Here is a 24,065-nt window from a genome sequence, read left to right on the forward strand (position 1 = left end):
GGACAATTATTGCAGGCTTTTTTTATTTATTTTTTATAAAGTATTTATTTTTTGTAAAGAATAATAATGTATAGCTTTTTTCCTAAACAGATAATTTTACTTAAAAAGATATTTATTTTTTTCCAGAGATCAAGTATCTTTATCATTTTTTCCCAATGGATGTAATTTTTCACCTTTTTTGAATATTTCTTAAAAAAGCTTTAAAATGCAATTTTTCATAATTTTTCTTAAAAATGTATTTAAAAATATTCTATATAATATCAAGATTTTTAACCTTTGAAATACTTTGCTGCTATTTTTTTGTATTAAATTTGTCCTTCTTTTATTTTAAATTCAACCTAACAAAGTGATGTAAGTTTTCTCAGTCATTAAATATTTTGCAATGAAGATTTTATACTATTTTCCCTTTACCTCCTTTTTTAAATTCAACCTATAGAATGTAGGGGAGAGTGGGGATACTTGATCCCCTTTTTTTGTATCGCGCATAACTCTGTCAATTTCTCACAACACTATGATCTTTTTGCATGAATTGAAAGCTTAAACATTCAACTATGTATGGCTTATAAGGGTATTTCATCAGATAAACTCTTCGAATAATGCCAAGCGTTTTAAAAAAATATTTTAAACCGGCATTTTCGAAATGTTGGGGGTAATTTGATCCCCCTTTCAACATTTTTAAGAAATCTTAAGCAAAATGTTTCTTATTCATCCAAACTGTTAATTTTCTATAAGTTACAGCAATTTCACATTAAACCTGTACGTTTGTGTTCAAAATATAGCAAGTTTAGCATGCAAAATATATAAAAACTTAAAATTTTCTTTTTTAGACCAAAATTGAGCATGTTTACAACAGCTGGTAATTTTTGTTTACAAAACTTTTGAAAAATGGTTCAACCTGCAGTAAGTTATGTACAACTATACTAAAGGAAACTATGTACGAAAACCCAGCCCAATTATTTAATCTTGAAGCTGATTCCAGTGACTGTAAAAATGCAGGGATCAAGTCTCCTTAAACGCACTTTTTTAAACAATTGATTGTAAAAATAGTATGACGATAAATTTAACGTCAAATACGTAAGGGTTTTGGAGTTGATATGTTTATCAAACAATTCATGTACAAACAATATTTTTTTGAATAATTTTTGAGTGTTTTCTATACTTATCAAAACAAAGAAAAAAGATCTCTTGGAAGTTTTTTGGAGCACTTTTTAGAAAAATGTGTGTAACTCTATAAAAACATTTTTTTATTTTTTTTCTATGTTTTCTACAATAAGTTTTAGTCAATTTCGCACAACTTTCTAGAACAAAGCTAATTGTTTTACCCACATGCTGACGAGATACAGGCTTGGGATCAAGTGTCCCCGGGGATCAAGTCTCCCCACTCTCCCCTATGTGCATTTTGCTCTTCTTTAAAGAAGGCAAAATCATTCAAAAGCTGTGCAAATGTTTTTTTTTCTCAATATTTAGCAATTTCTGATTTTTATGCAATTTTCTCTTCTTTAATATTCAAGTTAATGGATGTACATTTTTTATTTCTTTAAATATTGACAAATGAAATGTTATGAAATTTTCCCTTCTTTTTTTTTAATTTCAACTTTAAGAAGGGAAAATCTCTAAAAAATACTTTTTAAATATTTGAAAAATTGAACTGAACTGAAACTTCTTTTATATAAAAATCAATCAAAGTCTCCTTAAAGATTAACATTATTCCACTTTTCAAATATTTGACAATCGCATTATTTTTTATGTTTTTCACCTACAGCTATTCAAAAAATCAATTTTATTAGTATTTACAATATTTACAATTGTACCGTTTTAATGATTAGTTTTGAATAAATAAAAGAAGGAAACTTGCATAAACAATTTTATTGCGAAAAAATAAACCAACAGAGAAAAAAATTGCAGAAGTTATAGAAATGCTTAAAGAGAACATCTATAGAGAATTTCCCTTCTTCAAGTTGAATATAAAAAAGAGAAGAAAATTGCATAAAAAAACTTAATTTCAAATATAAAGGTTTGAAGAGGCTTTTCTCATATTTAAGTTGAAATTTATATAAAAGAAGGGAAAATTTCATAAAAAAAATATAATTGCTAATTATATTGAAAGAGGAAAATGTAAAGCTAACAAGAGATATTTCCTTCTTTGAACTAAATTTTAAATAAAAATATCGAAACTTCATTAAAATGCTTTACCAAAACAGGCAATTTCTTATTAGACTGGCATATTTTCATATGAAACATTATTTTTTCTCACATTGTCAATCATTACTCTTTTCAGATTTAAGTTATAGAAGATGCCTTGATACATACTTTATCTCGTAAAACAAAAAGCTTCACTTTGAAAATAAAAAATCCTAGTAAATAACCAACTGATCTAAGTTATTCTAATTTCTTTTATAAAGGATATAAAATATTCTTAATTTCATTTAATTTTGTTATCGAGTAAAGAAACAATTTTAACTTTTGAAAGACTGCGAATCTTTTAATTTGAAAAAATGTTCCAAAATTCCACAACTGTAAAAACACGCTTGAAAACCATTTCTGATCACCTTTTTTTTTATTTTAAAGCAAAAAAAAATGACAAGACAACTGTATTTGATGGATCAACTATGGTTCCTTTGGAACGAGCTGTCAAGTAAGATAGTTCCTATCAAGAAAGGCCGCGAAGTTAATTTTTCAAAATTAATTTAAAAATCTTTTTTAAATTCCTTGTAGTTGTACAGAGGGTTATTCCCAGTCACAAAATATTCTAGCAGAACTGATTCTGCCAGAACCCTGCTGGAAAAGTGGAACATCTCTGCTAGAATACTGTAAGAAAAAAACAGTTCTGTGAGAAATCTGCTAGAAACCTGCAAGAACGTCGTGACTGGGTTTTACTAAAAAAAAAAGCTTTATTGTTGTGAAAAATAATTTCAGCTATTTATGCATGATTTTAGAAGCCAATTCAGCTTACTCTACTGTTTTTCCTGTCAGATGAGTTGATAAAATTTGTAAACACAGCATAACCTCACATCTTTGCCAGAATGATCGATCGTGACCCTTTCCATTCGAACTGAAGCCACAAACAAGCCTCCCAGATGGGTCGCCAAATCACCAAATAAAATAAAACTTATAGGTAATACGTACCAAAATGTCTCAAATGTCCACCGAAAACTTAACACTCTGCACCATCAAAGTCACAGCGCCCGCAAAAAGGGGTTTCCGCCAGCCAGGCCACTTTATGCACTGAATTTTCCCAAACAAGATTGCGTGAACACGTCCAAAAATGGCGATTGCATCCTCTGCGGGGCCGAAAAGTACCCTCCCGGAACGGACCACTTCCGGCAGACACTCGCGCGGCAAACGAAGTTTCACTCCACGACGCACCCCAAAAACACAGTGTCGAAAATTACTACTTTTTACAACTTCCAAAAAGCTACTTGTTTTTGAACAACACTTTTTTTGTAAATGGGAAAATTCGCTCGCGACGTCTGACACGTTTGAAGGCGTTTGAGCAGCAGCAGCAGCACAGGGTGACTCCGTTTTGACAGTTGCCGTGGGGGGTTTGCTCGACGACGTTGGTGTTGGTGGATTTGTTTACAACGCACACAACGAAGTCACCGCGCAAAAGGGTCGAAATATCCCGAAGGGAAAAATCGTTGGAAAAAGCTGGATTCGAAGTGTGCGAACAGATTTGCAAGATAATTTCACTACTTTGGCCAAAATTGCACGGTTTGAAACCACCGACGGAGTGAATAAGCTCCTTTTCACACGGAAATTTAGGCACTAACACTCCCGCTCCGTCGATTTCGCTGAGCGTCTCACGAAACTGACAGTTGCTATAATTATGGTAGAGCACTGTGAAAAAAAATCTAGAGTTTTTTTTAAAGGTGTAATAAACATAATATGAAACACAATATGTAGCTTATTGGGGCACAGCATCTAACTCCATCGTGCCTCTAATGTTGCCATATCAGCACTTCGGCGTTCAATATAAATTGGCAAGACAACATTTTTTCGATTTACTGTCAAAGAGGGCCGCAAAATTAGTTTTTTTTTTTTTAAATTGATTTATAAATTCATTTTTAAGGCTGATTTGCATCTCGGAAGGAACGCAAAACTCCATATAAAAAACGCCCAAGAAACGGACAAGGAAAGTCACGAAAAGATGTTTCTTAAAGCGGTATACGCACTTCGGAAGGAACCGGTCAAGAAAAAAATCAAATGGGTAGCAGCGGCAGCGCAAGGAAGTCAGAAAGGATGAAGAAAAGCTCCAAAAAATCGCTCTCTCTCCTTTGTTCTGCTGTTCGTAAAGCTGTCTCTTGACCCATTGCCTTCCGATCTGCATACTAGCCTTAAGGCTGATATGCAGATCGGAAGGAACGCAAAAAAAAACGCCCAAGAAACGGTCAAGAAAGAGTCAAGAAAATATTTTTCTTAAGCGGCACGGAGCTGAAAAGGAACAGAAACGGAAAGTGGCGTTTGACGTTTCTCCGCGCGGTGCTTGTTTGTTATATGTTTTGGTGAAAAAATCAAAGAATTTGAATGCGACTGAAAGTTCCAAAGGTTTTATTAATTATATATTCGTTAGAATAATAGAAAATCCCGGCGAATCTCAAAATGTAGAATCTTCAATTTAAGAATTAAAGAATTAAAGAATTTAAGAATTTAAGAATTTAGGAATTTAAGAATTTAAGAATTTAAGAATTTAAGAATTTAAGAATTTAAGAATTTAAGAATTTAAGAATTTAAGAATTTAAGACTTTAAGAATTTAAGAATTTAAGAATTTCAGAATTTCAGAATTTCAGAATTTAAGAATTTAAGAATTTAAGAATTTAAGAATTTAAGAATTTAAGAATTTAAGAATTTAAGAATTTAAGAATTTAAGAATTTAAGAATTTAAGAATTTAAGAATTTAAGAATTTAAGAATTTAAGAATTTAAGAATTTAAGAATTTAAGAATTTAAGAATTTAAGAATTTAAGAATTTAAGAATTTAAGAATTTAAGAATTTAAGAATTTAAGAATTTAAGAATTTAAGAATTTAAGAATTTAAGAATTTAAGAATTTAAGAATTTAAGAATTTAAGAATTTAAGAATTTAAGAATTTAAGAATTTAAGAATTTAAGAATTTAAGAATTTAAGAATTTAAGAATTTAAGAATTTAAAATTTAAGAATTTAAGAATTTAAGAATTTAAGAATTTAAGAATTTAAGAATTTAAGAATTTAAGAATTTAAGAATTTAAGAATTTAAGAATTTAAGAATTTAAGAATTTAAGAATTTAAGAATTTAAGAATTTAAGAATTTAAGAATTTAAGAATTTAAGAATTTAAGAATTTAAGAATTTAAGAATTTAAGAATTTAAGAATTTAAGAATTTAAGAATTTAAGAATTTAAGAATTTAAGAATTTAAGAATTTAAGAATTTAAGAATTTAAGAATTTAAGAATTTAAGAATTTAAGAATTTAAGAATTTAAGAATTTAAGAATTTAAGAATTTAAGAATTTAAGAATTTAAATTTAAGAATTTAAGAATTTAAGAATTTAAGAATTTAAGAATTTAAGAATTTAGAATTTAAGAATTTAAGAATTTAAGAATTTAAGAATTTAAGAATTTAAGAATTTAAGAATTTAAGAATTTAAGAATTTAAGAATTTAAGAATTTAAGAATTTAAGAATTTAAGAATTTAAGAATTTAAGAATTTAAGAATTTAAGAATTTAAGAATTTAAGAATTTAAGAATTTAAGAATTTAAGAATTTAAGAATTTAAGAATTTAAGAATTTAAGAATTTAAGAATTTAAGAATTTAAGAATTTAAGAATTTAAGAATTTAAGAATTTAAGAATTTAAGAATTTAAGAATTTAAGAATTTAAGAATTTAAGAATTTAAGAATTTAAGAATTTAAGAATTTAAGAATTTAAGAATTTAAGAATTTAAGAATTTAAGAATTTAAGAATTTAAGAATTTAAGAATTTAAGAATTTAAGAATTTAAGAATTTAAGAATTTAAGAATTTAAGAATTTAAGAATTTAAAATTTAAGAATTTAAGAATTTAAGAATTTAGAATTTAAGAATTTAAGAATTTAAGAATTTAAGAATTTAAGAATTTAAGAATTTAAGAATTTAAGAATTTAAGAATTTAAGAATTTAAGAATTTAAGAATTTAAGAATTTAAGAATTTAAGAATTTAAGAATTTAAGAATTTAAGAATTTAAGAATTTAAGAATTTAAGAATTTAAGAATTTAAGAATTTAAGAATTTAAGAATTTAAGAATTTAAGAATTTAAGAATTTAAGAATTTAAGAATTTAAGAATTTAAGAATTTAAGAATTTAAGAATTTAAGAATTTAAGAATTTAAGAATTTAAGAATTTAAGAATTTAAGAATTTAAGAATTTAAGAATTTAAGAATTTAAAAATTTAAGAATTTAAGAATTTAAGAATTTAAGAATTTAAGAATTTAAGAATTTAAGAATTTAAGAATTTAAGAATTTAAGAATTTAAGAATTTAAGAATTTAATTTCCTAATGTACTAATTTCTCAATATCCTGATTTTCTAATTTCCTAAATTTCTCAATATTCTAACATCCAAATTTTCTAATTTCCTTATTTCTTTATTTCATTATTTTATTATTTAATTTTTACATAATTTCCTAATTACCAAATTTCTTAATTTTCCAAGTCTATAATTGCCAAATTTCCTAGCTTCCTAATTTCTTAACTTCTTAATTTCCTAACCTTCTGATTTCATTATTTTCTAATATCTTTATGTCCTAATTTCCGAAATTTCTCAATTTTCTAACATCCAAATTTTCTAATTTCCTTATTTCCTAATTTCTTTATTTCGTTATTTCATTATTTCATAATACCTTAATTTCTTAATTTTCTAATTTCTTGATTTCACTATCACATAATTTCATAATTTCCTAATTTCATTATTACATAATTCATAATTTTATAATTTTAGTTTGTCTAGTTTTATAATTTATAAATTTCTGATTTGAAAAAAGAACGGGAATATTTGAGGAAATGCTTCCGCCTCGGTGCACACGGCCACCTGGCGCGTACTTTGGGTATTTTTTCGCCAAATGTGCTTTTCGCCTTTTGAAACATTTCGCCTAATGTATTTTCGTCTTTTGTGATTTCACCTTTCGAGTCTTCGCCAAACGTAGGAGACTCGATATTTTGTACCTTTTTGCTGATTTTCTTTTTGCAATAGTCCGGAACAGAACAAAACAGATAATGGAAATATTTAAGTTTATGAAAACTTTTTTATGTGTAGAAAAAATAAAAGCCATTAAAATATAATTTCTGAACAGATATGAAGCACTTCACTTGCCATATATTCAACATTCATTCCTTAAGCATCATGACTCTCTAAACTCATTACTGAACTGACTTAGTTGTTTAGATTTAGATTCACAACGATAAAGCTTATTTTTCTGAGTACAATGACCCTTTGTACGACCACAAAGAGTTTAAAACGGATTTTAAAATTAATTTTGAAAAATTACCCTCGCGGTCCTTCTTGACAGAAAAGGTCCTACTTGACAGCTCGTTCCAAGGGGACCATAGTTGATCCATCGAAAAGATGTTGTCTTGTCAATCACTGTTTTTGCATAAAAATGAAAAAAAAAGTGATCAGAAATGGTTTTAAATCGTGTTTTTACCACTGTACATAAAAATTTACATAGGGCTTTAGTACCCAATTCACAAAATGTTTTTTTTCTGCATTTCACAATCACGCTACTGACATATTTTTTTTAAATATCAATGTGTATGTACGTTTGAAATTAGTCTATTTCCCAATGATTTTGAAAACGTCCAATAAACCAAATTTTCAGTTTTTGCTTTTTGGGTGTTTTTTTAATACCCCTGATTCAAGGCGGTTTCAAAAACATCCAAAAAACAAGAACTGGAAATTTGGTTTATTGGACCTTTTCAAAAAAAAAAAAAACTCCAGAATTCAGCCCGACCAGCCACCACCCTATCAGCTCGCCTGGAGGTCAACGAAAATTGGCACAAGTTCAGCTGCACGCTAGTCCATACTCGCAGTCCCAGTACAGTTTCTATCTCTCAGAGTTCAGTTCTAAGTCACACTATTACTCAAGCCAGCCTCCAGCCGCGAACACGCGCGCTCATTAAGCTCGGTACTAGTGTTTGCGCCGCGCGCGCAGTTTAGTGCAAGTACTCGTTGCAGCTGGTCAGTTAATGTATCTCGCCGTTGCGCTGAAGAGTCGTTGAAGGATGAGTGTCGTTGAGGAAATTGTGCGCGCGTTCGACCGATCGCTGATCATTAGCTGCTGGAAGTTTGTCTTTCCGGTGCTGGTGTGCTTTTATTTGTTCATATTTATCTACGACAAGCGACGGTACGGGGGAAAGAGGAAGGGAGCGGACGCTGCACCGCAGGAGGTCGAGGAGAAACTGGACGGCATTGAATACGTTGGAGGTTTAGGATTTTTGGGAACTGTTTTTGTTGAGATTTTTGAAGAATTTTACTATTTATTTTTACAGAGGTCGACTCGGATGATTTCGACCCAACGCCGGTGTTGGAGGAGAAGGATCACGTGCCGTTTGCCGGTGCAAAGGTTACTTTGGACAGTGATCCACTGAAGGCCGCCGCCAAGTTCTACGCGATCGTGAACGATCGCCGCTCGGTGCGCAAGTACAGCAGCAAACCCGTTGACCTTGCGATCGTCGAGAAGTGTATTCACGCGGCCGGAACGAGTCCCAGCGGAGCGCACACGGAACCGTGGACGTTCTGTGTCATTTCCGATAAGGACATTAAAGAGCAAATCAGGGAGATAATTGAAAATGAAGAGTTTATCAACTACCAGCAGCGAATGTCCAAGCAGTGGACCACGGATTTGCGGCCACTGCGAACGAATCACGTCAAGGAATATCTGACCGAGGCGCCCCATTTGGTGCTGATCTTCAAGCAAACGTACGGGATCAAGGCGGACGGAACGGGAAAGAAGCAGCATTATTACAACGAGATTTCGACCTCGATTGCGACGGGAATTTTGCTGTGCGCTCTGCAAGCGGCTGGTCTGAACTCACTCGTAACGACTCCGCTGAACTGTGGACCAGCGCTGCGCAATCTGTTAGGTCGACCGGTCAACGAGAAGCTGCTGGTTCTGCTTCCCGTTGGTTATGCCGCGGACGATTGTAAAGTGCCCGATTTGAAGCGCAAACCGGTGGAGGAAATTATGGCGAAATATTGATTAAACTATGGGAATTCGGCGTGTTTTAGACATTTAACAAGCACATTGATGTAAATCTAACTTAAAAATTAAAATATATATCCATCTTGATATAAAGTCAAACAAAAAGAGATTAAATCACCCGAAACTTACATCCAAATGCCTCAACTCCGGCTGGAAGTGCCCGCCTTCCGGCTACTACTGCTCCCAGCCTTCTGGTCCTTTTTCTTTTTCTTCTTTGCCCGCTTTTCCTCCTCCGAGTCCGAATCCCCGTCCTCGTCGGAGCTCTTCAGCAGCGTCGCAATGTCCACCCCGACCAGTTTGTCCGATTTGGCCTGCGCCTGCGTTACAAACAGTTCCTTCAGAAACTTGAGCTCCTTCTCCTGGTTGCTGATTTTGTCCTCCAGGACCTTGTTCTTTATACGTAGCTCGTTGACCTTCTCTTGCGTTTCCTGCGTCCGCTGCTTGGACTTGACCCGGCTACGTTTGACCGCCTGAAAAGAAAGCGCCAAAAAGATGATGAAATTCGTTCAATTTCCCAAATCATCCCCCAACTGACCTCATTGTTCCGGTCACGCTTCTGGCGGTAGTTGTCGTTGTCCTCCTCGTCCGTGGTGGCCGCTTTCCGTTTCGGAGGCATTGCGCGCGGTTGGATGAAATCCGATTTTCCTTTCGAAATTTGCAGGGCAAACACTTTGTTGATAAATCTTCAAACAATTTGTAAACACGAGAAGCTTTTCGTGAAACGTCATCTGGCATTGCCCAGTGAGTGGAGAGATTCGCGAATGCCGAATTGAAGAAATTCTGCCTAGTGGAGTGAGTTAGGTTCGGTTTGATTTCTATATACACACAAAAAAAAGATGTTCCAAACTTACTCTTTTGAAATCAACTTTTTTATAAAACTCCTCCAATTTGTCAGTCAAATTAAAGCAAAACAAACAATTAATTTTTACTCAGTCAGATTTTATATTGAAGAACATATTTAAACACTAAAAGGTACCAAGTGACTTAACATTTTCCGTTTAGCGACCCAGGCAAAAAAGTATACATCCGACCCGCGTTTAGGCCACCACACGAGCGTCAACCACGAAGCATCCCTGCGTCTGTCCACTCTGGTCCTGCAGGTCAATTTCGATGGTGACCGACACGAGCGGATAAATCGGAGTGATCGGCATGGTCATGTGCCAGGTTAGATCTTCGCCGGTGGACGTGGGACAGCGAGCTCCCACCAGCCAGTTGCAGGCCGCGGCCACATCCGCCGGAAGCTCGTACGGCGCAGTTATTCCCAGGGCGGTGGCAGTAACGATCGGGCGCAGCGCGGTGGCGTCAGTCACTGTTTTGATCGAAAAAATATTAGATTATTTTTATATTTCTGCGTACAAATGATAAACTTACGAGAGGTGTAGTCCATGACCATCATGGCGCTGGTTCCACGGCGCAGTTGACACGGCATCTGCGGGCAGTTCTCGATCCGAAGACTAGCCGGTGGGGGGCGGGCACCGGCGCACGGACGAAACGGGACAACATCCCAGTCGTCGTAGTTGATGTTGTCGGCGTTCTGCAGCATAACAGCTGGCACCAGAGCGACCAAGACCAGAAACTTGAACATTTTTACGGGCTGTGCGTGGTAGCGGACTGAACTGAGCTTGAAGTTTTTTGGGGAAATGAATTTGGTTAATTGGTCGTTTGGGACGTAGCTTTTATACCCAAAAGCTAAATAAACAGGAATGTTTCGCTTATCATCGGTTAATAACCACACCAGGTGTGCTAAAAGTGAACATCTGCGTAAGATAACTGGCTTTGCGTATGAGTAACAGGTGTCGTAGCCGGTTCACACCTGCGAGGGGATTTATTGATAAGGAAACACGCGACTGAAGATAATGTCGTAGGGCACCCTTTTACAATACGAGACGATTCGCCAGTTCGTATACCCGCATAATCAAATACCAAAGGTGAAACTGTCGAAATCATAAGAAAATTATTTCTGGTATGGTTACCATTTGGGATATTGTTGATATAATGTCACGACCATATAACAAAATTAAAATGGTACTATTTCCCGAATAGTTACACTTATCATTGACATATTCGAATGGTTGATTTTTTTCCGACAATTTAATGAACGGTATCTATTCGTCATACGATTAGGATGGTTCGAAACAGCTATTGTTAGAACATAATAGTACTGTAGCCGGTATGATAAAAGTTATGATACTCGGTATGATTTAGTCAAAGGAACCTAAGCGGAAAATTTCCTAAATTTCCTAAGTCCAAATAATTGAAACAATTGCACAACAATTAATGGTACGATATAATTATTCCTCATATGTTTGGTACTATTTCAAACAGTTTTTGTATCATTGCGAGCCAAAAATGAATTTTAGCGAAAATTTTCTTAAGTCCCAATAATCCAAACAATTGTACAACAATTCATGGAACGATATAACTGCACAGACAAACAGACATGAAAGTCGAGTTCACTAACTTGTCCCAAAACTGTAACGGTCATTTTTCAAAAAAACGAAAAGCATGGTTATTGTTTTTCGGATTCACCACCAGAGGCGCCATTGTGCTCAGCGATCGTTCTTTGAAATGACTGCTTTGAGCTTTCATTTTTATTTTGTTTTGGTTGTAGACATGGCGACAACGCGTGGAGATATTCACCGTAATTTTTTTATTTTCGAAAATCTTCGGATCGAAGTCGTTTTTCTGGGGCTTCCCGTCGGATCGATCATAACGAAGACCATGCACTAGGTTCCGCTGAAATGAATGAGCGGAGTCGCGAGGTGGTTCTGTGCGGCCGTGCCTGTTGATCCGACGGATTGGGCTGCGCTTGCTTGAGCAGAGTGATTGTTTGTCTTTGTGGCCGGTGCAGGAGGAGAGCTTGCCACCAGCTGCACAGCCTCGAAGTCTTTGGCACGTTTGTTGCTACGTTGATGTTGCCGAAGTCTGTCGATGGGTGGAGTTTCCAGCCCCTTTCACGTGTGTTGTTCATTTGACGCGACCTGGTCCCGAACTTCCCGAGCAACTTGTTCAGACGCCCAAAGGAATATCCTGATAGGTCAGATTGTTCTAGGGCATCGCGGTAGACACAATGCGTGCACGGCGTTGGCCGCTCTCCCTGACTCGCAACTCGTCAGTAACGGGCGCGCCGGGATGAGCGAGACAATGCGGCTGATGGCGGGTTCTCCGATTGCACCGGTTGTTGAGGAGACTGCGTCGATGGAACCGTCTTTCCAGGCAAGCAGTCACTACGTCACTAGAGAGGCGCAGCCCAGTCCACAGGAACACGGCCGCACGGAACCACCCCGCGGCCGCGGCTCCGCTCTCTCAGCGGAACCAAGTGTCTTCGTTATGATCGATCTGATCCGGTGTTGTTTACGGCACGGCACATGTTTTCAACGTGGGAGTTTACTTGGCCAATGACGAAAGGAACAAACTGACCTTGCAGCTGCAATTTTCCGTTTGTTTATTATTGCCTTTGATGCTTTGGTTATCTGTCAACATATACTCATACATACATACACATGTCCTGCTGTCATTGGGGAGACAGAGATTCTAGGAATCGTAGATAGATGTCGTTAGTGGGCAAACAAAATTCAAATTTAAACTGGTCCCACTTTTTGAACAAAAAATTGTTCGAGCTTTCATGTCTGTTTGTCTGTGATAACTGTTCGCCAAACGCTTAGGATTATTTGAAACAGGTATTGTATGATTGAGCCAAATGAACTACAGCAAAAAAAAAAATCTTAAGTCCGAATAATTCAAATAATACTTTAACAATTCATGGAACGATATACCTGAATCATGGCGAAAATTTTCCTAAGTCCCAACAATTCAAACCATTATACCGCTAGTTGGAAATCGGGTAATTCAAATCCCGATTATTTGAATTGGGTACTAAAGTCCTATGTCAATTTTTATGTACAACGGTAAAAAACACGATTAAAAACCATTTCTGATCACTTTTTTTCATTTTAATGCAAAATTTTTTTTTGACAAGAAAACATTTTTTCGATGGATCAACTATGGTCCCCTTGGAACGAGCTGTCAAGTAGGAGCTTTTGTGTCAAGAAGGACCGCGAGGTTAATTTTTCAAAATTGATTTAAAAATCCATTTTAAACTCTTTGTGCTCGTACAAAGGGTCATTGTACTCAGAAAAATAAGCTTTATCGCTGTAAACTATAATATCAGCAATCTAAGCTTCATTTTAGGACCCAATTAGTTTAGCTTGTTCACGAGACTGCTGATTTTAAATATAACAAACAACGGTTAAGCTTCTTTTTCAAGAAAATGAATGCTGGTTATGCATTTGGCAGTAAAAGCTACTTTTTGTTATGCAAGTGGAAAACCTGTTGACACTACAGTAACATTTGTGTGTGTATGTGTGTCTTTGTTTTAACCGTGGTTTTAACAAAATACAGTTCTTTTTATTTTTGCCTTCCTCAACTCACTGAGGCAAGGCTATAGAATCACTCGAAAAATGGACTTCTTAAATACACCTCCTAGATATACCTTCACGTATACCTATCGACTCAGAATCAAATTCTGAACAAATGTCTATGGGAGCGTTCTTTTATTACGTAACGCGAAAAATCGGACTTTTAGACCACCTCCCTCCCCTCGTAACAAAATTTCCATACAAATTTTAAAAAAAATTGTATGGAGCGTAACACGGCCTCTGACCCCCCCCCCTCCCCCCCTACTGCGTTACGTAATAAAAGAACGCTCCCTATGGGGATGTGTGTAGACATGATTTTTTTTTCCACACGATTTTTTCAGAACTGGCTGGCCGTTGTACATACACATTTACATAGGGCTTTAGGACCCTCTTGTTGATTTATTTAGGAAACCTCGAAGGAAACAATAAAAAACAAGTTAATATTTTTACAAAAATGTAATGCATTGTACTTTTTTTACATTTGAAAAGTGCTATGTCTACGCAAAGTATACGGCACAATTTAAAATTGTAGCTGTGAAATGTTGAATTTCTGTTCATCAATTGAGCTTGATCAATTAAATTAAAATAAATATTTTTTTTTTATCAACAGTTTCCATCTCCATAGTCGGGCGTAGCTCTACGTCTTTTTTCGTATCTGCGTCAGTTCGCCAATCGCCACACCCACTGGGCACTTCTGTTTGACAGTTCCTCCAAAACACGCACCGCGCTGCAGGCAAAAATGTCAACAAACCGCATTTGAGTCCGTGCCGCGCACATGTATTTCGGTTCCACCTGGTTTTCGGTTAAAGTTTCATTAGAAAATAGTTGAAAAAATAAGTGATAACGAATAAAGTTGTTTTAACTTGCGTTGTCTAAACAAACTCCACCGAAATGGCCATCGACGTGGCGAAGAAGGCCGGTAAAAAGCGCAAATCCGAGCCGCAGGGAAAAACGCTCAAGGAACCAGTTCCGGAACCGGACGTCGCTCAGCAGAAACCACAAAACAAGAAGATTGTCTTCACGGACGATGGCGAACAGCGCGAGGTGCAGGTGGACGGCGAGAATAAGCAAAAGAAGGACAAGAAAAAGCAGCGCAAGCAGGGGGGAACCGGCGGCGTCGGAACGAACGTGGACGAGCTGGAAAAGCGGTGGTACGAGCACTTTGACGGGTATAATACGGTGGGGGAGTTGGTTGAGCTGAAGGACGGGGAGATTGCCGAGCTAAGGAAGCTGTGCCGGGTGGCGTTCGAGGCCGAGTGCCGGAACTTGCAGAAGAACAATCCTTCGGACGCGAAGTGGTTGATGACGGCGCTGGAGAAGGGTACTTCGCGGGATCGGGCCAATGCAGGGGCGTTGCTGGTGCAGACCAACCCGTTGTGTAATTTGGCGGCACTGGAGGCTGTGGTGGGAATGGTCAAGCTGTCGAATAAGGGTCATTTGGATGTGGTCGAGGTCGTGTCGGAGCTGATGTTGAACTCGATCATGCCGGCGTTCCGAAAGCTGGTTGCGATTCCGTTGAGGGGAGCGGATTGGAAGAACGTTAAGAAGCAGGAGCTGGGGAAGGAGCTGCGGGATCGGATTTACGCGTATTGGCACTTTGAGGACGCGCTGCGGGATATTTACTTTTCGTTTTTGAACAATTTGTCCGCGTTGATCCAGACCGGGCAGGACAACAGCAAGATGAAGGTCGTTCAGTATGCGTCGAAGCTGTTTACGATGGTTCCGGAGAAGGAGGCGTATCTGTTGTCGATGCTGGTCAACAAGCTGGGAGATCCGGGGAAGAAGGTGGCCGTGAAGGCACTTTACCACTTGACTGAGGTCGTTAAAAAGCACTCGGCCATGTGTCCGGTGATTGTGACCGAAACGGAGAAGCTCCTGTTCCGTAACAACATCTCGCCGAGTGCGCAGCATTACGCGCTGACCTTCCTGGCCGCGATCAGCAAGTACGGAGATTTCACGTCCTGTGAGAAGATGATCAACGTTTGCTTCTCGTTCTTCAAGATTCTCACCGAAAAGGGTGAGGTGAATTCGAGGACTATGCAGGCGATCCTAGCCTGTCTCCGAAAGGCCATCGCAAACGTCAAACGAGACGTTGATCTGGCGAATTTTATCAAACCGGAGATTCTGAATACGGTCTATCGGTTGATTCATCTCGCGGATATTTCGATCGCTTGCCAGGGTCTTTCTCTCCTGTTGGAAATCACCGAATCCAAGGGCGCTGAGCAGAACCGGTTCTACAACGCCCTGTACCGTAAGCTGCTCGACCCACAGCTGGCCACGATCGGTCCCCGCATCAGCAACGTCTTCTTCTACATCATCCATCGCGCCATCCAGAACGACCCCATCCCGGACCGTGCCCAGGCCTTCATCAAACGCTTGCTCCAGGTGGCGTTCTACTTCCCACCGGCGCGTGTCTGTGGTGTACTCATCGTCATCAGCAAGGTCCTGCGGAAGCGCAAACATCTCACTCAGGACGGACAAACCCCGGAAGAAGAAGGCGACGACGTTCTCGCACAATCGCCCGAAGACGCCGGTGACAACGACGCAGAAGAGCCCAAGGTCAAGACGGAAAACAACCGCCGCGTGACGCGCTACGACCCGTTCCACCGCTCGTCGGAGCATGCCGGCGCCCGGTACACCGTCAAGTACGAGCTGGCCCGCTACCTCGAGTACTTCCACCCGACGGTGCAGAACTTTGCGCAGGCCATCATCAACAACGCACCGCTCAGCTATTACGGTGACCCGTTGCGGGACTTTTCGCTGGGCCACTTCCTGGACCGGTTCGCGTTCAAGAACCCGAAGAAGCCCAAGACGGAGGAGGGCGAGGGCGGCGAGCAGGTGCCGAAGCGGAAGATTATCGGGGTGGCGCAGCGGAAGGGTGACTACGTGCCGAGCGGATCGCGCGGGCTGCCGGTGCACGCCCTCACCAAGGATCACTGCACCGAAGACGAGCGGTACATCTTCAGGTGAGTTTGTGGGGATTGAGGGTGTCTCCAAGGGCAGGGGCAGACAGCGAAGCAAATCAGATTTGTACCGAATGGCAGGACCATCTGTTGCTCTCTATTCGGCGGAATTTCGCTCAACATCCGAACTTTTGCGTTACGTAATAAAAGAACGCTCCCAAGATTTTTGTTACAGACATTTAAGTATCTTCAAGACTACGGGTACCTTTGATATAATTTTTGATTAATTCCCTAAAATACTGGCTTCAAGACAATTTACAGTTAATAGTTAAACTATTTTTACAATCAAATTGTTGCTTTCGTTTGAATTTTTTTGAATAAGAAGACAACAAATTCCTTGGTCGCTGTAAACCCTAAAAAAACAAACTCCAAAATTAAAAAAAAAAACAATCTCAAATTATACAAAAATACAAACAAAAAAAAAATGGAAAATCCGCGACTCGGGTTATTTTGAGTTTAGAAGCTGTCCAATAACAGGCGTCCTGTTTCACCTTGAAGAATTCCTAAAAATTAAAAAAATCAATAAATCAAACATTTCAAACAAATTAAATTTTATGAAGATTTAGAAACATTAAAAATTAAAAAAAATCCCAATATTTATAAATATGCAATATGATTTAAAAAAAAAAACATAACTAGAGTTTTTTTTTAAGTTTCAATAAACATATGAAACACAATGGTTTATAGATTTCTTATTTTATCAATTTCTTAGAACCTTTAAAAAAAATCTAGATAACATAAAAAATACTTCTAATTAAAAAATATCGAACATTTCTGAAAGCAAAAAAAAAATAATTGGCTGTTTTTGAATTTTAAGTTTTTTAATGATTTTTTATTGAACAATTAAAATTTTTTTTGATTTTATACTATTGCAAAAAAAAACTTGGACTTTGTTAAAAAAACTCCAGATTTTGAAATTCATAAGTTTTTTAGTTTTGATAGATATGATTTTTTTAAACATTTTTTTTAATTTTATTTTTTTAAAGGTTTTTAATGTTTTCAGTTTTTGAATTTTTCAAGCTTCTGAATTTTCCAGTTTATTTTTCATTTAAATTTTTTAAATTTGAAGTTGTTAAAATTTTTGATCTTTTTCGTTTCTAAATTTTGAATTCTTAAACTTCAGATTTTTTAAATTTTTTAGGACCGTTGCAATTATTTTTCAAAGTTTATGTCGGCCCCCTTCAAAATTGGTCCGAAAAATCAGGGGGCAAAAAACATATTTTTTCAAAAATCTTCAAAGTTTTAATGAAAATAGAAGTCAAATCAACATAAAACAATCTTAAACGCATTTTTCTGCATTTATAATCATATTAAAAGTATTTTGAATTTTTATAAAATTCCAATGTACAGCACCGCAAAAAATAAATTTTCGTCAATACTTAGGTATTTTGGAAACTAATGATTGCAAAACAACTAAGCAAGTGTAAAATGCATTTTTAAACACTTTGTTCATTCAAATGTTGAAACTATGGCTCGTAAATTCAATGATTTTTTTTTATTTTTTTTTGCTGACTTTGGTCAGAGTCGAGGGACATAAACTTCAAAAAATATTTGCAACGGCCTAATTTTAGAATTTTTTAAATACAAAATTTGTAATTCTTCCAATTTAGAGTTATTTTTTTTTTTTCAAATTTCAAATGAAATTTAGTTTTTTGTTTTGCCTTCTATCTCGAGCCGAAGGACAAATAGGTACTTCAAATAAAATTTGCACCAGCCTCTTACACAACTTGTAAAAATGACAAAAGTTTTTGAATTTTGAAATTTTAATATTCGTTTACTTTTCCAAAAGGTTCTATGTATTTAGGAATCCCATGGCGCATTGGTTGTATTGGAAAAGTACTCTAGAATTGTTTTTTTTTATTTTTGACATATTTTTTTTATTTTAATTTTTTAAAGTTTGTTTAATGATTTTTTTAAAGCTTTTGAATTCTCGAGTTATACTTTTCTATTTTTTAAAAAAATACTTTGAAGCTTTTGATCTTCTTTGTTTCATTTTTTTTAAATTCCGATGCTTCAGACTTTTAAATTTTTGTAATTTTAGAATTTTTAAATTGTCAAATTCAAAATTCAAAATTCTGAATTTTGTCGAGTTCTAGTTTTTTTTTTGATTTTTTCAAATTTCAAATTAAAAGTAGTTTTTGTTTTGCCTTCTACCTCGAGCCGAAGGACAAACACTTCAAATTAAGTTTGTACCAGCCTTATAATGCAAAAATTATAAGTAGGGTTAGTGAAATTTCACGATTTCGCGGACAGCGTGAAATCCGTGAAATTTGGCTTTTTTCGCGAAATCCCGTGAAATTTTATGTTTGTGTGAAACTGTAACGATTTTACTCAAAATTATTTATCAAACTCAATTAAGAATAAAAATAATCTTATGAAATACTGTAGAACTAAGCGAGTGAATACCCTTGTTTAATTACTAATATAAGGTTAGTAATTTTGGATGATTTCGAGGACGGCGTGAATGTAAAATTTATCAATTTTCACAATTTTTTTTCAAAATAGAAACATAATAAATATTTCATCCATACATACTATTTAAGTAATTTTTATTAGTTTACAGTTGAAAAGCTTGATATGAACCATTTGAAGAATTGTTCAAATTTTAGCTTTGACATAGGACTATGTCTCTACTTACTATATTGGGGGGCCAGTTAAGAAATTCGATCCAAAGCGTCACTTTTAAGCGTTGAAAAAGGGGACATTTTGAACGCTTATATCTTTTTTCCCTGTGAATCAATCCAGGCGGTTGGACTACCAATCGAAAGAGGAAGACTTCAGCTATCGTTTGACTACATAGGTAGTTTGACTAAACGTAGTTAAAGCACTTAAAACATGCAATCAAAATGAGTAATTTTTCAGTACAAATCGGACAGATGACCAATCAGAGCAAGCGTATGCATTCGAGACCGCGCCCCTTTTGTGCCGTTCTCCGGCTGTGCCGCTATTTAAGCAGAAAATTTCGCAAAAGCAAGTCACATTGGAACGAGCACTCGAACTGTGCACGTCGGGCCGGCGCGGAGCAGCAGCAGCAGCGGCCAATAGAAGAAGAGGACCATCAACCTGAAGGAAGAACCACCAGCAGCAGAAGGAGGAAATTTGAGCGAAGCGGACCGATGGAAGTCGCTATGATGCGGCGGTTCTCATGAAAAATGGCCAATTCGACAGTGGTGGAAAAAACCTGGAGTGGCCGGTGCCCTCGAAGCAGGTTCCCCCGGAGCCCGGGGGAACATATATAGATAGTCATTTCGACAGTAGTGGCCACAACCTGGAATTACCGGTGCCCTCAAAGAAGGTTCCCCCGGGGCCTGGGGGGACATTTACAGAAACATACGAGTTGTGGAAATATGGGTATCAAAATTCATGGTTTTTGATACTGAACATAATAATGGCCATTTCGACAGTGGTGGCCAAAACCTGGAGTGGCCGCTGCCCTCAAAGCAGGTTCCCCCGGGGCCCGGAGGGACATTTACTGAACCATACGAGTTGTTGCAATATGAGTATCAAAATTCATATTTTTTGATACTGAACATGAAAATTGACATTTCGACCGTAGTGGCCACAACCTGGAGTTGCCGGTGCCCTCATCGAAGGTTCACCTTGGGAGAACATTTATGATAATTTTGCCGACAAATCTTTGAAATAAAATAAAATAATCTTATTCCAAATTTCACTAGTAATCCAAAAACTCATTCAAATTGTTTGGTCCTATGTCTTTCGGTTATGTCTCTGACATACCATCTTGTACTTTTTTATTTTTGGAAATTACCTCAGTTTAGTAATTTGTGATTTGTAATTTATTGGAAATGATAGACTGTTGGTATAACACTTTGTATCAGATTAAGGAAGGACGTTGAGATGGTTACTTTAGGTTAGTTTAGTAATATTTTCATATGTTGTAATAAAAATTTCACTGCTATTTTATTTGAAAGGTATAGTTACATAAGAATTAAAAGAATCAAGCTATGTTTTATTCAAATTAAAATGAAGGGTATTTTTTATCTTTTAAATCAACTTTTAAAAATATTTCAGATGTTTCTGAGTACTGTTTAATTTTAATGATATTTGATTATTTGAGTGGATAACTAGCGTGAAAGTTAAAAAAAATATTTTTTTTTGCTTTCATTTTGAATTATTTTTCAATTCAATTCGGTTTTATTGGTGAATAATCAAGATACAATCAGTTCATTTGCAATTCATAACAGAATTTTGGATTTGATCTGAAATTCAGTGAAAACTTTTTAGCTTTATTAGTTAAGTATATAAAAAAACAGTTCAATAAATGAGAATACGCATGCTCTACATTTTGTTTCAAAATATATATATAGAGCCCATCCATAAACCAGGCGGAATCTTTTTGGAAAATTAGGAGATTTCTTTTTGAATCTGGTTCAAATTTATTGAAATTGTTTTTAGTTTATTTAAATAATATGAAGCTTGTTAGCAGTTTCTGCGATTTAAACATAAGATTTTCAGAGTTATTTTAACATTTTTCCACGTTCCGCGAAATTTGCGTGAAATTTGGTGTTTTGAAATTGAGGTCCCCGTGAAATTTGCAATTTTCGAGCGTGAAAAATCACTAAGCCTAATTATAAGTAATGAAAACAAAAAAAGTTTTAAAAATTAAAAAAAAAACAAATATTTCGAAACTATACAAATTTAAAAAAAATCATTTATTTAAAATTGATCTGAGAATTGAAAAAAAATATACAAGTTTCTAAAATGTTAGAAACTCAAAAATTAAAAATGTTAACATTAATAAGAGATTGTTTTTATTTTTTAGAAATGGCAGTATAAGAAAAAAAAATTACATCTTTAAATTAAAATTTATTTCAAAATTTATTGAAGGGGTTTCAAAAATTAACAAAACTTTAAAAAATCAAATAAATTCAACGAATTTAAAAAATAAAAAAAACAGTTGAAAAATTACACAAACTCCTACAATTTATAAACATGTCAAAAAAACCAAAAAAATTGATTAATTAACAAAAAAAAAAAACAGAATTATTAAATATATAAACAGATTTAAAATTTCATAAATTTAAAATCAATCTCAAAATTTCAAAAATAATTCAAGTTTCTAAAAAATCTAAAATATAAAAATGTATATAATTTGAGATTAAACAAAAATAAAAGATTTATTTTTTTTCAAAAAGCAGAATTAAAAACAATATTTTTTTTTTATTAAAAATTATTTCTAAATTTAAATAAGGGGTTTCACAAATCAACAAAACTCTTAAAAAAACAAATAAATTCAAAGAATTTAAAAAATAAAAAAAAACAGGTAAAAAATACACAAACTTCAACAGTAAAAAAATGTCAAGATTAAAAATAAAACTTAAAAAATTCAAAGTAAGGAAATTACAAAAAAAAAGTTTAATAAATAAAAAAAATAGAAAAAAGCAGAACATTTAAAAGTTCAGAAATAAAAAAAATCGATGGATCGAAAAATTTAAAAATATAAAAAAGATTAAAATAAATAAAAAACAAAAAAAAACAGCTCATACATTAAAAAATAGGAATAACATACAGTCCAGACTCGATTATCCGAAGGCCTCGGAAAAAAATCACTTCGGATAATCGAAACTTCGGATAAATTTTTTCGTTGTCTAATGTTTGATTGTCGAGCTTATGTATGACCCCTAAACTACGCTAAAACGATTTAGATTGTTTAAATCCAAGATGGCGGTGATGTTATATTGAAAAAAAAAATGCATTATATTTTTTAATAGGCAATCAATAATTCAAATTTGACTAAAATACGGTCGCTCGAACTCGAATTAAATGTTAAAAATAAGGAAATGAAAAAAATATGATTTTTTTTATTCTTGATTCGATTATGCGAAGTCCCATACTAACCTTTGGATAATCAAAATTTCGGATAATCGAGTCTGGACTGTACAGCACTAAAAATAAAAAATAAAACTAAAAATTAAAATAAAATGAAAAATTCAAAAATAAAATAAAGACATTACAAAATAAAAAAATAATACCTAATTCAAAAACACATTTAATTTTTTTTGTCTGAACTTTTTGAAGTTTCGAATTTTAAAATTTTCATGGCTTTGAATTTGTGAATTTTAAAGTTAAAAATATATATATATTTTCAAAAATTCCCAAGTTTTTGACTGTTTTATTTTTGAAATTCTAAAATTTTGGAATTTAAAAATGTATGATTCTTTCAGTTTTTCAGTTTTATTTTTTTAACTTGAAAGTTTTAGATATTTTGAATAAATCATATTTACAAATTTTAACTTGGCATTCACAAAACAGGATCAAATTTGATGTGCACCCCAGCCGTGACGACGGACTGACTTTGTTGGTCGGATTCATTTACGGTCCCTTTCCAATCTTCCAGATTCCTCGAGGAAAAACGCGAACGGCTGCGCGAGGCCAAGGAGCGCTCGGCCGCCAAGAAGGCCGCCTCCGGTGACGGTGACGACGTTCAGGACGACGTGTCCGACGCGGAATCGCTGGACGACGACGAGTTCGATTCGTACCTGGATCGGCTGGGCGTGCCGGGCGGTGGGGACGACAACGCGGCCGATTTGGACAACGAGGTGGACTTTATGAACGAGTTCGAGCACGATCTGGCCAAGAAGCGCGAGAAGAAGAAGAAGGGTGGCAAGAAGGGTGGGGAGGAAGATGGGGAGGAGGATGAGGAGAGCGATCTGGGCGATTGGGATGATGTGCAGGTAGGATTGGCGGGTTGATTGCTGAGGTCTATTTGGGATTAACAATTTTCGATGATTTTAGGAGGACGACGACGATGACGGCGAGGATGGCCTGGACGATGATGATGAGTTCAGTGATGGTGGCAGCATTTCACTGGATGAAGATGGCAGCGACGGCGAGGAGGAGGAAGACGACGAGGATGCGCCACCAAAGTCCAAGAAGAAGAAACGCTCCTCGGAGGACGGCGGAATGAACGATCGCGAGTTCCAGCGCAAGCTCAAATCGAACGACTTCAACTCGCTGTTTGCCGCGGCGGATGACTTCTCCGAGATGCTGGAGCAGAACGTTGAGAAGGGCAAGGGCAAGAAGGCAAAGTCGGCCCACGGCACGGACGGCGAAGTGTTCAACACGGATAACGCTTCGGCGAAGCAGATGGACTGGGAGGAGCGAAGGTTTAGCGGGAAGAATCGTATGCAGAGCACCGGCAAGAAGCGGTTTGTGGCGAAGAAGCATGGTTCGTCGGGGGGAAAGTTTAAGGGTGCCGGAGGCGGTGGCCAGAAGAAGTCCTTTGGCAAGAAGGGCGGTGCAAAAAAGTTTGCAGGTAAGCGAAGAAAGTGAGCTTTGAGGTTTCTGTTAATTTGAATACACGTTTATTCTATCGATTCGAGACGTTTGAACATAGTCTAGAACGTCCGAAAATCAATATTTCACCAAAATTTCCTCAACCGGCTTGCGTCTTGAAACGGGAACTTGGCAATCGTCTGCGGCGTACCCTACCGAAATCAGAAATAGCAGCTTCCC

At 35.9% G+C, this 24,065-nt stretch overlaps 5 protein-coding genes across 6 annotated transcripts in view; 2 read left to right on the forward strand and 3 right to left on the reverse strand.

Annotated features, from left to right (window-relative positions):
• Positions 1 to 3,811, reverse strand: part of LOC6044950 (ribosomal protein S6 kinase alpha-5) — a 62,395-nt gene extending 58,584 nt beyond the window's left edge. Inside the window, exon 1 of the mRNA XM_038259331.1 lies at positions 3,127 to 3,811. The gene's annotated coding sequence lies outside the window, so the exon portion shown is untranslated. The remainder of the gene's footprint in view (positions 1 to 3,126) is intronic.
• A 4,208-nt stretch (positions 3,812 to 8,019) lies between these two features.
• LOC6044951 (iodotyrosine deiodinase 1) lies at positions 8,020 to 9,296 on the forward strand. The gene is made up of 2 exons (XM_001862340.2): positions 8,020 to 8,430; positions 8,496 to 9,296. The coding sequence occupies exons 1-2, from the start codon at positions 8,229 to 8,231 to the stop codon at positions 9,203 to 9,205; spliced, it is 912 nt and encodes a 303-aa protein (XP_001862375.1). The 5' UTR covers positions 8,020 to 8,228; the 3' UTR covers positions 9,206 to 9,296.
• Positions 9,257 to 9,945, reverse strand: LOC6044945 (CCAAT/enhancer-binding protein gamma). The gene is made up of 2 exons (XM_001862341.2): positions 9,744 to 9,945; positions 9,257 to 9,678 (listed from the first exon to the last, which is right to left on the reverse strand). Exons 1-2 carry the CDS (start codon positions 9,822 to 9,824, stop codon positions 9,349 to 9,351), a joined length of 411 nt encoding a protein of 136 aa, XP_001862376.2. The 5' UTR covers positions 9,825 to 9,945; the 3' UTR covers positions 9,257 to 9,348.
• Positions 9,946 to 10,126: 181 nt separating this feature from the next.
• Positions 10,127 to 10,878, reverse strand: LOC6044949 (NPC intracellular cholesterol transporter 2 homolog a). Its single transcript, XM_001862343.2, has 2 exons — positions 10,580 to 10,878; positions 10,127 to 10,517 (listed from the first exon to the last, which is right to left on the reverse strand). The coding sequence occupies exons 1-2, from the start codon at positions 10,791 to 10,793 to the stop codon at positions 10,246 to 10,248; spliced, it is 486 nt and encodes a 161-aa protein (XP_001862378.2). The 5' UTR covers positions 10,794 to 10,878; the 3' UTR covers positions 10,127 to 10,245.
• Positions 10,879 to 14,358: 3,480 nt separating this feature from the next.
• On the forward strand, positions 14,359 to 23,926 carry LOC6044948 (CCAAT/enhancer-binding protein zeta). Of its 2 annotated transcripts, XM_038261819.1 has the most exons (4): positions 14,359 to 16,592; positions 22,948 to 23,284; positions 23,346 to 23,364; positions 23,455 to 23,926. In XM_038261819.1, the coding sequence occupies exons 1-4, from the start codon at positions 14,518 to 14,520 to the stop codon at positions 23,880 to 23,882; spliced, it is 2,859 nt and encodes a 952-aa protein (XP_038117747.1). In that variant the 5' UTR covers positions 14,359 to 14,517; the 3' UTR covers positions 23,883 to 23,926. The 2 variants fall into 2 exon arrangements, with proteins under 2 accessions (XP_038117747.1, XP_001862380.2); XM_001862345.2 differs by having other exon boundaries at positions 23,346 to 23,926.
• Positions 23,927 to 24,065: the final 139 nt, after the last annotated feature.

This window comes from Culex quinquefasciatus, chromosome 3, assembly GCF_015732765.1.
Source record: "Culex quinquefasciatus strain JHB chromosome 3, VPISU_Cqui_1.0_pri_paternal, whole genome shotgun sequence".
Taxonomy (NCBI): domain Eukaryota; kingdom Metazoa; phylum Arthropoda; class Insecta; order Diptera; family Culicidae; genus Culex; species Culex quinquefasciatus.

What these genes read in the sequence shown, in the direction of transcription:
- LOC6044948 (XM_001862345.2), top strand. Translation starts at nt 14,518, where the DNA reads ATGGCCATCGACGTGGCGAAGAAGGCCGGTAAAAAGCGCAAATCCGAG. An exon ending in GACGAGCGGTACATCTTCAG is followed by an intron (nt 16,593 to 22,947) that starts GTGAGTTTGTGG and finishes CCAATCTTCCAG; the next exon opens with ATTCCTCGAGGAAAAACGCG. An exon ending in GCGATTGGGATGATGTGCAG is followed by an intron (nt 23,285 to 23,345) that starts GTAGGATTGGCG and finishes CGATGATTTTAG; the next exon opens with GAGGACGACGACGATGACGG.
- LOC6044951 (XM_001862340.2), top strand. Translation starts at nt 8,229, where the DNA reads ATGAGTGTCGTTGAGGAAATTGTGCGCGCGTTCGACCGATCGCTGATC. An exon ending in CGGCATTGAATACGTTGGAG is followed by an intron (nt 8,431 to 8,495) that starts GTTTAGGATTTT and finishes TTATTTTTACAG; the next exon opens with AGGTCGACTCGGATGATTTC.
- LOC6044949 (XM_001862343.2), bottom strand. Translation starts at nt 10,793, where the DNA reads ATGTTCAAGTTTCTGGTCTTGGTCGCTCTGGTGCCAGCTGTTATGCTG. An exon ending in GGTCATGGACTACACCTCTC is followed by an intron (nt 10,518 to 10,579) that starts GTAAGTTTATCA and finishes CGATCAAAACAG; the next exon opens with TGACTGACGCCACCGCGCTG.
- LOC6044945 (XM_001862341.2), bottom strand. Translation starts at nt 9,824, where the DNA reads ATGCCTCCGAAACGGAAAGCGGCCACCACGGACGAGGAGGACAACGAC. An exon ending in AGCGTGACCGGAACAATGAG is followed by an intron (nt 9,679 to 9,743) that starts GTCAGTTGGGGG and finishes CTTTCTTTTCAG; the next exon opens with GCGGTCAAACGTAGCCGGGT.